Source organism: Clarias gariepinus, chromosome 3 (assembly GCF_024256425.1).
Source record: "Clarias gariepinus isolate MV-2021 ecotype Netherlands chromosome 3, CGAR_prim_01v2, whole genome shotgun sequence".
In the NCBI taxonomy this organism is placed as follows: domain Eukaryota; kingdom Metazoa; phylum Chordata; class Actinopteri; order Siluriformes; family Clariidae; genus Clarias; species Clarias gariepinus.
The window spans coordinates 14,059,946-14,072,936 of record NC_071102.1 but is presented as its reverse complement, the minus strand read 5'-3'; the positions used below and the strand labels follow the sequence as shown (position 1 = coordinate 14,072,936).

The 12,991-nt window shown below is 37.7% G+C and overlaps 1 protein-coding gene across 3 annotated transcripts in view; it reads right to left on the bottom strand.

Annotated features, from left to right (window-relative positions):
• The window catches only part of cep89 (centrosomal protein 89), a 94,106-nt gene that overhangs the window by 60,623 nt on the left and 20,492 nt on the right, over nucleotides 1-12,991 (bottom strand). For all 3 annotated transcript variants that reach the window (XM_053491288.1, XM_053491289.1, XM_053491291.1), the window contains 2 exons: nucleotides 4,251-4,301; nucleotides 2,844-2,927 (listed from right to left, as the gene is read on the bottom strand). In XM_053491288.1, coding sequence (XP_053347263.1) covers nucleotides 2,844-2,927; nucleotides 4,251-4,301 — 135 coding nt within the window. The remainder of the gene's footprint in view (nucleotides 1-2,843; nucleotides 2,928-4,250; nucleotides 4,302-12,991) is intronic.

Here is a 12,991-nt window from a genome sequence, read left to right as displayed (position 1 = left end):
AATGGGTGTAATGACCGTGCAGAAGGTACGTTATTGCATAAAACGTCTTTGAAAGACGAATTGACAACTGAAATGTATGTTTTGTTTGAACACTGTTCTGAGGAAACGGTATGACCGTACAGTAGTACAGCATGACAAACCTTTTTCTTTGTCTTTCGGCTGTTCCCTTTCAGGGGTCGCCACAGCGAATCATCTGCCTCCATCTAACCCTATCCTCTGCATACTTTTCCCTCAACCCAAGTAACTTCATGTCCTCTTTTATTACATCTATAAATCTCCTCTTTGGTCTTCCTCTAGACCTCCTGCCTGGCAGTTCCAACCTCAGCATCCTTCTACCAACATGCTCACAATCTCTCCTCTGAATATGTTCAAACCACCTCAATCTGGCCTCTCTGACTTTCTCTTTAAAACAACTCACATAGGTTGTCCCTCTAATAGACTCTTTTAGGATTCCTGATCTATCCTTGTCACTCCCAAAGAGAAACTCAATACCTCCAAAACTACCTCCAACTGTGCCAACTGTCTTTTCTTCAGTGCCACTGTGTTGTACATCTTTTTTATTATACTCGCTGATACAGCATAACAAATCTAAACGCAATAAATGCAGCTTAATCACTTTTATACGTGGGTGGGGTTTCACATTGAGGTTTATTTTTTATCCTTTTATCAGTTTTATCATACAGTACAAAGCACAGACCACTAAGTGGCCCGGCGATAAAGTACTCGTGCTGTCGCTGGTTCGATCCCCGGGTGACGCAGTAGCCTCTTGCAGGCGAGAGCCTAAAGAGAGCTAATTGGTAGAGTGTAAAATAAAATACAAATACACAACACAGCACAAAGAACAGAAAAGTGTACTCCTGTTTGTAATAGCAGTAAAAATAATGGCATGTTTGCTCATAGCCCTATTTGCAAAAGCAATATTTTATTGCCCTTAGTGGTTTAATGATTGTACAAGACATGTTAAGGTGAGTTTAGCAGCATCATTTGATCATTAGCATTTGAATAGCTGCTACCATTGCATTGCATTCCATGGGCCCTATAATAAGATCAGACTTCCTGCTTACTTGGGTAAAAATCTAATCCTCATGAGTTGAATGATGCTTAATATAATATCATATAATATCATATAATATCATATAATATCATATATGATTTATTTCCGGTACAGTATATTCCCAAGCTGGTTTTCAAATTAGAATCACTAAATAAATAATTATTCATATTATATTAAGACAATATAACAAGGATAACATAAGGATACATCTTTTACTTTTATTTTTTTAGGGAGCACAAAATATTAGGGAGATGAATCACAAACTCTCCTCAGGTATTTCAAAGTTTTTCTCAGCAGAAAACCTCATGGAGTCTCACAGAGAAGGTCACACCAGGGATTGAGCATCATGACATCATATTTCGAAATTCGCCTGTGTGTTTTGTTTTGTGTACCCAGCCCATACTAGCCCAGTTAACTCTCAGGTGCTCATAACCTATTTCTCCATCTTCAGTTATTACTATTCATATTTCATTTTATTCATATATGTAATTGTGGTAAGATGTTGTTATGGGACGTTGGGATAAATACCCACCACTTCCCTGAGTGCATGGCCTAATTAGATCCAGTACATAAATGAACATTTATTAATTGCCTTTGTCTTTAATTTGATAGTAAAATGTTAACAATAAGTTTGCTGCTGTTTATTGAGAGCCTAAACATTATGAGACAAAACTATACTCATCCAATAGAGCTTTTATATGGAGCTTTTTTACATGTAGCATAACAGACAATGGCCTATGAATAATGTGATTTAGTCCCTAGTAGAACTAGAAAACAGAAGCTAAATACACATGCAAATCAAGCCCACTATGACTCCTGATACCTTTGTTTAAATGACTGTTAGCATATTTTTCCAGCTTGATGGTGTGTAAATCCCGTACCCATCCATTTGTGAACTGTACATTTAACTCAAAATATTTATGTCTGAATTGCTCAGCTGAATAAGTATTAACACCAACCACAAGATAAGAAAACACATCAGGTGTGTTTAACGGAGATAACATCAGCCGGCTGGTCCACATAAACGCTGCGATGGATGATTAGACTTTTGTCTCATTTTACCAATTTGCCAACAAATTAAAGACAAAGACAATTAATAAATGTTAATTAATTTACTGTACTGTATGTATCTACTCAGTTGATGCACTCTCAACGCTCTCTTGTCTATTTTTTTTTACAATAATCGTCATGTTATTGTAGTCAGTGCTGCACTTTGTTACACAACAGCATCTTATGTATCATAATTAGAGTTAAAGCTCAAAGTTTACTCACTACTTTCGCACACTACATACAGTATTAAATGTTATTGGTTTTAATATAAAATAAAATTTAGTTGTATCAAGACACAGTTCAACATTACAGCTGGTAGGCTCATGAGCCAGTTTTCCAGTCTTGAATAGAGTTGTTGGTCCTTTTTTGCTTTTTCACTATACAGGTATATGTCGAAGACATGGTGACTTCACAGCAAGCACTGGGACGCATCACTCCACTCCACAAGTGTTCCAATAATATTTAACCCCTGATCAAGGCCAGTACTTTGAGTGTACACCCTACATAGGGCACTAACTTGACATTTTATGCTATTTGGGATTCAACACCGGCCGCAAGTTCTTTGGCACCCATGTCTACGACTGCATTACAACAGTGCTGATATTCAGTACAACAGTATGTCCTATCATGCGATTTTGCTTAATCAGGTCTTCTTCTGTTTACTAATGTGGACTAAAGAAGAGTGTTTTTTTTTTTTTTTTTTTTTTTACTATGAAAGCACACATGTACACACACTAACCTCAGATGACTGGAGGAGCTGGTCTCTCTCGTTCAGCTGGTCCTCATAAGCCAGTAAGAGTGGGGATAAATATTTCATATCCAGCTGCAGGCAATTGAAAGCATGACAGAAGTGCTTTAGTGAAAGAGCAGAACAGATCAAAATCCTTAAAGACACTTTACACCGAGTGTCAGCATCACACACGGCTCATCGCTCTTTCGGGATTATGTGACGACCATTAAATTATTAGTCTTCATTATTTTTTACGAGCCATTAGTTTTAAGGTCTAAATGGCAGACATTCAGACACCAGCTAAGTGATCCTAAAGTTAAAATGACAAGGATTACAGTTAGTGAATGCTTAATGAGATGGATATTTTTATTGTTTGTAGTTTCTAATTGTAAGAGATTAAAAGAGGGAACATTATTTAGCTGAAAATCCCCAAAGCAGATTTTTTTATTATTACAGCCTAAATAACACTTTTATGGTCCTCACCTATTTTTCCAAACAAATATCCTTTAATGCAAAATAAGAATGTTTTTTTTATATATATATATATGGTTATTTCTTTCCAAAAAGAAAAACAACATTCAGAAACTAGGTGAGAAAAAAAATAGTACACCCTCAGATTTAATAACATGCAATTTCTGGAGGTGAATCAAACATTTTCGGTATGAGGATCATCAGTCTTTTCCCATTCATTTTAGCTCGTTGATGTTTCAGGGGATTACATCATGCACATCTCTCCAACGATGTTGACACAGTGTCTTAATGGCATTCCAACACCTTGATTTGTCCTGTTGCACTCTTAAATTTTGAGTTTCAACTGCTGGACAGATGGCCTTAAATTTCTCTTAATAATATTTTGGTGTTCATCAATTTCTCAGTAACTGTAAGTGTCCTAGGCCCACCTCTTGCTTGACAGTTAGTACAGTATAAGTGATAAGTTTGTAGTGATAAGTCCTGGTTTTCACTAAACATGGCACAGTGCATGATGAACAGGTTCACCATGGTTTCATCAATCCAAGGAAAAGTCATAAAGAACATGTAGCTAAATGCCATGAACTTTAACATATAAGATGTTTGCAGATGCCTGTAGGTTACGTGATCTAGAGTTTTTCTTGTATCTCTAAGAATTAAACAATCTGACCATGGACTAAATTTGCTAAGCACCTGTTCTTGGGACGACTGGCAGCTAGCTGTCTTGAGCGCTTTTCAATCTTTCTCAGTAAAGAATGGTGACATTCAAATTGTTTAGTGATGGCCTTATAAATTGACAAACGGTGAAAATTAATCCTGAATTCATGGCTGAGGTCATGGTCACTTTTTCATTCCTTAATAACTTTTTTTTGCATTGGAGCTACAGTATTAGTAAGAAACCATTTTAGGAAAGAAAAAAAAAGCTGAACTTAAATAGGCCTCCCTTACCAGCCACGGAGGAACAGGTCCTTTCCCCGGTAGGCCACTGTTACGAGGACGCTGTAAAATAAAGAGAAAGTTTAATAATAAATAAACAATTATTCATTTTCCAGACCTTTTCTCCCCTTACTGTTACAAATAACCTCCACTTTTTTTGGAAAGCTTACCAGAAAGTGTCACTGTGGGGGATTTTGCTCATTCAAGTACAAGATCAATAGTAAACTCGGGGACAGATTTTGAAGTGCAATCAATGTTTCAGTTTATCTCAGAGATGTATAGATGACTATATTTTGAATATAATTAATGTCATCTTTATTATTTTCTTGAAGATATGGCCCAACTTGTCCTAAATCCAAGAACCAATAAGCAACAACTTCCAAATTTACCTTCTAACTTATACATTTAGTAACTGTGGCCTTGTGAAATTCCCAAAATTGTTCCATAATAACCACTTCTCCATCTGTATCAAATAGGTTGTTCCACATAATTTCCATTTTTATTTTTACTTATCATCTTCTGTTCCCTGGTTCATTGTTTATGAAACTTGACAGAAGGGTTCGCAGGCTGGTAGAGATTACGAACGCAGTAGTTATAGTTGAGATACTTTTAAAGTTTAGGAGTTTAACTTCTGTGCTTTAAAATTGTATTTGTTTTTAGCATTTATGACTGAAAATGACTTTCCAGCATCCATGGGTTGTTTTTATTAATTGTTTCCTGGGGCACAGTACAGCACAAAAAAAAAACCCAACTTTCCGTTTAGCCGTTTATGCTTACTTTAGGTCTAGATCTGAATACAGATGCAGATGCATTAAACAGGTGCAGATACAGATAGTGTTACATCCTTAGATCAAGGCTGATGTAGGCCGGTGGAAAAAATGCAAAAGTCATTTTAAAGCAAAGTCTCAAAAGTTTTTACTGAGAACAAACATAAATCCAACCGCAAGAGGAGAATAAAACACCACCAACAAAAACCGGCAAAAAAAAAGTACAAAACAGAAAATAATATATGGGATCTTGCTGGGAAATTTCAGTAAAACAAAAATTTACCTTTGACATATAAATTACAGAGTAATTACGGAGAAGTACAAAGAAGGTTACAGGGAGTTGCACTGTGTCTTTGTAGATTTAGAGGAGGCGTATGACAGGGTGCCAAGAGAGGAGCTGTGGTATTGTATGAGAAGGTCTGGAGTGGCAGAGAAGTATGTTAGAGTGGTGCAGGACATGTATGAGAGCTGTAAGACAGTGGTGAGATGTGCTGTAGGTGTGACAGAAGAGTTCAAGGTGGAGGTGGGCCTGCATCAAGGATCGGCTCTAAGCCCCTTTTTGTTTGCTTTAGTGATGGACAGGATGACAGATGAGGTAAGACAGGAGTCTCCATGGACTATGATGTTTGCAGATGACATTGTGCTTTGTAGCGAGAGCAGAGAACAGGTGGAGGAAAATTTGGAGAGGTGGAGGTATGCTCTGGAAAGCAGAGGAATGAAGGTTAGCCGCAGCAAGACAGAATACATGTGTGTAAATGAGAGGGACCCAAGAGGATCGGTGAGGCTACAGGGAGCAGAGGTAAAGAAGGTGCAGGATTTTAAGTACTTAGGGTCAACGGTTCAGAGCAATGGAGAGTGTTCAAAGGAGGTGAAGAGGCAGGTTGGAATGGGTGGAGAAAAGTGTCAGGTGTGTGTGTGCGATAAAAGAGTATCAGCGAGAATGAAAGGAAAGGTGTACAGGACAGTGGTGAGACCAGAAATGCTCTATGGCTTAGAGACAGTGGCACTGAAGAAAAGACAGGAGGCAGAATTGGAGGTAGCAGAGCTGAAGATGTTGAGGTTCTCTTTGGGAGCGACAAGGATGGATAGGATCAAGAATGAGTTCATCAGAGGGACAACCCACGTTAGATGTTTTGGAGATAAAGTCGGAGAGGCCAGATTGAGGTGGTTTGGACATGTTCAGAGGAGAGATTGTAAATATATCGGTAGAAGGATGCAGAGGTTTGAACTGCCAGGCAGGAGGTCTAGAGGAAGGTCCAAAGTGGAAATCTATGGATGCAGTGAGAGAGGACATGAAAGTAGTTGGTGTAAGAGAAGAGAATGAAGAGGATAGGGTTAGATGGAGGCAAATGATCACATGAAACAGCCGAAAGACAAAGAAGAAGACCTTTGACATATAAATATTGTACAGTATGAACGGTCTTTGTGTATAATTAAGAAAGAGCTAAAGCTATGTTTGTCTTGGGGATGAATGTTTCCTTCAGCGACTAGAACAGCCCTCTGGCCTTGGTGTCAATGCACTGATTAGATTTGATGTGTATCCAATGCAATGCTGCTTGATCATGCTTCATGTTATTGTTTGATAATGGATTTGACTAGGGTAGCTCAATTTCAGTCCAATATTTCATTAAAACAAAGTCTTCTGTATAGTTTGATATGCAAAAGTATGACATCTAGGCTTCAATCTGGGTGCACACACAAACTGATAAGTCTGAAAGAATTGCAGACTACCCAAGCCTTAACATGTGATTTAAAAAAAAAAAAAAGAGGTGGTTATTGAAGTTTGCTGCCTTTAACGGTCTAGTTATTCGGATGTCTCCAACCACTTAACATTTTTAAGCTTTTAATTGTAAGTACCTATCAAAAGCTGTCCAAGAAAGGACAAATGGTGAACGAGTGACAGGGTTAAGGGTGCACAAGGCTCACAGATTTGGGGGATTTTTGTGGAGCAAAAGCTAGTCCATCTGGTCCGATTCCACTGCAAGACACATTTCTGAAAAAGTTAATGCTGGCTGTGATAGAAGGGTGTCAAAACACACAGGGCATCACAGCTCCATTTGGGGTTTTGTACCCACAGATGGCTCAGAGTGCCCATGCTGACCTTCTGTCCACCACAGAAAGTGCGTGTGAGCATCAGAATTGGACCATGGAGGAAATGAAAAAGGTTGTTTAGTCTGATGAAATTACATTTTTACATGATGTGGACAGGTGTGTGTGTGTGTTTATTGCTCATCTGGGGGAAAAACAAAACATAGCATCAGAATGCACTATGGGATGAAGGCAAGCTGTGAGAGGCAATGTGATGCTCTGTGCAGTGTTCTGCTGAGAAACCCAAAGAACTGGAATTCATGTGGAATAATGCTTGGACACCCTTTTATTACAATAGTATTCCCTAATGGCAGTGATCTTTTTCAGCAGGATAACGTGTCCTGCCACACTGCAGAAATTGTCCAAAAATGGTTTTAGGAACATGTAAAAGAGTTCAGGGGGTTGACTTGGCCTCCAAATTACCTGCTCAAAACCAATTGAGCATCTGTGAGACGTGCTGGACTGCTATGGAAGTCTGCTCCATGGATGCCCCATCTTGCATCTTACAAACAACTTGATGCCAGATACGACAGCACATTCTCTGAGGTCTTGTGGAGTCCATGAATTGATGGTTTTAGAGCTGTTTTGGCAGCACAATAAGGATCTACACAATATTAGGTTTTAATGTTATGGCTGTTTGGTATAATATGCACAATATGTTATGTTATACCTTGTTTTATTCTTCTTTATATTCACTCTTTATTCCCTGGTAACTGCTTCCCTATTATAATTTCTACCTCATATTGCCCAGGAGTTTATGATTTACCTATATCCAAATCACAACAGACACATTCTGACCGTCTCTGACTGGGGCTTTTGAGACAGTTTTGCAATCAACGGTTTCACACACAAAGAAAAAAAGGAAGACACGATTCTGTAACACAGCAAGGAACTGTCTGCTTAAGCTCAAAGACCCATGAGCCACCATGTGTGAAGATGAAGCTATTTCCATTAACTTCAAATCAGTTCCCTGCTGGGACAGAGAGGAAAATGTAAAGGAGTTAAAGAGCAAAAAGTGAGAGAGACAGAGTCCTGTGGGAAAGGAGAAAAAGTATGCATGTCTGAACTTTGAAATAAAAGTATGCTGTGTCAGGTCCGTAGTTAGCTAGGGATCAGAATGTATTTCTTGTGACACCACAGTCACTCAAGTGGAAGCTCACGCACACTGTGCACTAGGGAAAGGGAATCACCAGGGTCCTTCTGATACAATATTATCACAATACCTAGGTGCTGATTCAAGTTGTATTGTGATTCTGATATAACATGAATTGTTTTTAGAATTCGTTACAATTTAAAAAATAATAATTGCACATAATTTGCTCCTACCACACAGGATGGTGGTCAATGTGTGAATAGTTTAGAGTGCACCACCTGTAGGATTATAGAGGGACTGCAACATTTTACTATCTCAAATGCAAACATAAAAATATTAAAATTAATATTTAAACAAATCTATTCTGAAGTTAGCGTTGTGACACATGAACATGCCCCCCAAAGAATCACAAAAATTATCTTATAAATAAATTTCCCCAACCTTTACTGTGCACCACTTTTTTACTCAGATTAAATATTATATTACATACTATACAACCAGAAATGACCCTTAAAAAGCCTTTATATCCTGGATCTGGATATATCTGGAGTGCAGTACAGAATTAAGCATGATTTTACATCATGCAATATATATTGGACTTACATCCAAGCATAGCAAAATAAATCAAGACATCCAAGGTCATAAACATAACAGCTCGATTCTTAGGAGTTTCTTTGATTGTCAGACGGATTTCTTGGTTTAGAAAAAACAGAAATTTTGTCAAAAACATATTTACACTCTTGTGCAAAATTTGTTCAGAAACTGACAGTACTCTCTTGGTGGGAGGGACGGCATACCTTCTCTCCCTTAACAATCACTCATAGCTGTCTGTGAGCTGCAGTGAGCAGAGGAGAGTTATGCAAACAACATCATATGGTAAGAAATATTGATTTTAGAATGTTTTGTTTTCTATGTTTTGTGACAGTTTATCTACTGAGAGAGGATTCGATAATGACTGCAATTTTAGGATCCAGAAGCTAAGATGAGCTAAGATGATCATTAGTAGTAGTGGAGGTAGATGTTGCACAGAGTAACAAAACGTATGTGAGTGGAAGGGGCGTGGCTTGGGTCACATGCAGCAGTTGCCCCGCCCCCTGCACCAAAAACTCAGTATGAGGATAAACATCAAAACTAACAGCACTGCTGTGATTCTTTTACTTATATTAGAGGAACTGTACAAGTTAGAGCTTTGTGTTTGGTCTTAGATTGTTTGATTGAGGGGGCTTTAAACTTGTCAATGTCAAGTTCCATGTGTGTGTTTTAAAACTTGGCGGGGATGGTGGTTTCTCCAAAGAGGTCAAAAAGTATTTCTTATAGTGTGTGTCCACTCTACAAACCCCATTATAATAGTTTATGGAGTGTTTTTGCACTGATTCAAGACTAATTTTGAAGAGGTGAACTATAGTTTCCCCCAAGCGCTTCAACGTGCTGTGCCTTGTTTTCCGATCAGACCAAAAATGTATGTTTGCACATAATCACTGCACCTCATTTTCCTATAACAAATTGACTGAGGGGTGACTGATGACTTTTGCACAGTACTGTACATCATTCATACTAAAAACTATGATTAACCCTACCTTTTACCTCATGTCTGTGCTGTTTTGAAATTATAGTCATTTATAATGCAATAATTAGGATGTCAGAGATGAAAGGCAGAGCTGCATATCATTAATGTAATGTCAGCTATCAGTCCAATTTCCCCTTATTGGTAAAAACAAACAAAACAAAAAAAAAAAAAAACAGGCTGTGTTGGAGGAATAGCTCTGAGCCAGAGAAACATTTTCCCCTTTAAATGGCTGCAGCATGACACAGCAACCAGCAGCAATGTGCCCTCATTATCTCCGGCTGTTCCAGGAGCAAAAATGAAGAGATTTTGTCTACTAATGTGTTTAGTGGCTTATTACCGCCATATGTTTGTACATGCATGCATTTACAGGATGATTATATCTAATAAAAAACATCATCAATGATGTCTAAAAACAATAATAATTGACCTCTTTTAATATTTTGTTTGCATTAACTAATGACTGTCAGAATATGCAATAAGGCAACAACAGTACTGTTTATAATTCGTTATATATGAACTATTGTTACTGCATGCATCTTGTTAGGCTTTTATTAATAGCTGGAATAAAACTGTGATTTACGCGTGTCATATGTACAGTATGCTCAGTGGGTAATGAATGGATGGCTGGATAAATAAATCCCAAAATGCCTGATTGTTAGATTAATAGCCTATATATATATATATATATATATATATATATATATATATATATAGAAATTCATAGGAGAACTATAGAAACATCTACTGTAGGTTATACAATTCCATCTAAATGTATTGGAATGACAGGGCCAACTAAACAATTTTTTGCTACAGTATACACTGGAAACATCTGGGATTCAAATCAATATGAGACTGTATATCAGAATTTCAGCCTTCATTTACTGATATTTACTGTACAACCTGATAACTTAAACAACTTAGAACATGGCACATTAAGATCATTTTTAGATAAGAAAAGGTATTAAATCAGATATTCTTCCAGTAAATAATAGAAATGAGAGAAAATTGCATTTAGTGATTCTTTTGTGCAATAATGCGATAATATAGGTATAACAACACACAATGACCATGTATATTTATTTATTTCTCTCGTACCATCCCTAATTCCTTCATGTTATATTAAGTGAAATCATGTATTAAATTAAAGAAATAAACATGTAAGTAAACATGTATTTCACTGAGACAGGCTACAAAGTGCATGAAGATCCAATTTTAAAACTCATCTGCAAGAACTTCAACTGCAACCTCATCTCGTCTGTTCCTTCCATTCAGCATTGAGCATCACCAGTATACTAATCAACAACCTCATCATCTGTTATAATCGGCACCTGTTTCTCACTTGTTCATGTTTTAAGTTAGGTGTTTTGTTTTTTTTTTCATAAGAGAATGATTAATATGTCACTGTGTGGCTTAACTAACAAAAAAAAATGGGAACAAAACAACATTCTCCTGAAACTGAAACTTCTGACTTCTGAACCTGAAAATTCTCAGGAAGCCTAGACAACTATTCCTCAAGACTCCATTAAAAATACAAGAACATCTGGGTCTCTGTGAGCAAAATATGAAGAAATAAGGATGGTTCATGGCTTTTGCATAGCACTTTATCCTTGTAATTGAGATGATGAAGCATCACAGTTCCTGTATAATCCTACAGTTAGCATCCTCTAATATGTGTCTCTATTCACACACTGGCAGGCAGCCAGAATCATGTGTGGTAGAAGCAAATGATTTAATATGCTTGTTTAGAAATAAAAATCGAGGCTTTCATTAATTTAATGAAATTAATTAAAATGTATGATTTTTATGATTATTATTTTTTTTTCTCCCTAATTTGGCCCATTCCAAAAGGCTACAACTACCAGTCAGGGACAACTGAAATCTATCACATTTTTTATCCAAGCCATGTGACACAAACCAACCGTATTGTTTCGAAAGTCATTATTTTAATTATCATAGTTTTCTATCAGCTCAACCCAGTCTCGCCAGACTTCACTTACTTCTCTCATCAACAAGGTTTGCAGAACTGTGCTCACTTTATTTCTTTTTCCACACCATTTAGAATGTTGTGAAAATCCCAGGGGGAGTTCTAAGGTTTTTGCAATACCCACGTCAACAAATCTGGCACCAACAACCATATCATGATCAAATTTACATCACATTTTTCCTGTTTGTTCCCTTATATTGGTTTGTCATCTATCTGCATAATGTAATGCATTGCACTGCTTCCACTACAGCTGAAACTAGAAAAATTAGAATATCGTGCAAAAGTTAATTTATTTTAGTAATGCAACTTAAAAGGTGAAACTAATATATGAGATAGACTCATTACATGCAAAGCAAGATAGTTCAAGCTGTAATTTGTCATAATTAAGATGATTATGGCTTAAAACCATCATTGGCATCCTCCATAATGACAGAAAGCCTCAAAAGGAAAAAATGTTCCAGAAGTTGCGTATCAAAGCACATTAATAGAAAGTTATATGGAAGGGAAAGGTGTGAAGGAAAAGTTGCACAAGCAGCAGGGATGACCGCAGCCTGGAGAGGATTGTCAGAAAAAGGACATTAAAAAGTGTTGGGGACTTTCACAAGGAGTGGACTGAGGCTGGAGTCAGTGCATCAAGAGCCACCACACACAGACGGATCCTGGACATGGGCTTCACATGTCGTATTCCTCTTGTCAAGCCACTCCTGAATAACAAACAATGTCAGAAGTGTCTTACCTGGGCTAAAGAAAAAAAGAACTGGTCTGTTGCTCAGTGGTCCAAAGTCCTCTTTTCTGATGAGAGCAACTTTTGCATCTCATTTGGAAACAAAGGACCCAGAATCTGGTGAAAAATAGAGAGGCACACACTGCATGATGCTTGAAGTCCAGTGTAAAGTTTCCACAGTCCATGTCTTCCGCTGGTGTTGGTTCACTGTTTTTCATTAAGTCTAGGGTCAACGCAGGTGTCTACCAGGAGATTTTTGAGCACTTCATGCTTTCTTCCGCAGACAAGCTTTATGGGAATGCTGACTTTATTTTCCAGCAGGACTCGACCGTGAGATTACTGTCCTTAATTGGCCAGCAAACTCGCCTGACCTGAACCCCATAGAGAATTTATGGGGCATTGCCAAGAGAAAGATGAGAGACATGAGACCGAACAATGCAGAAGAGCTGAAGGCCGCTATTGAAGCATCCTGGTCTTCCACAACACCTCAGCAGTGCCACAAGCTGATAGCTTTACAGTAATTGCTGTAA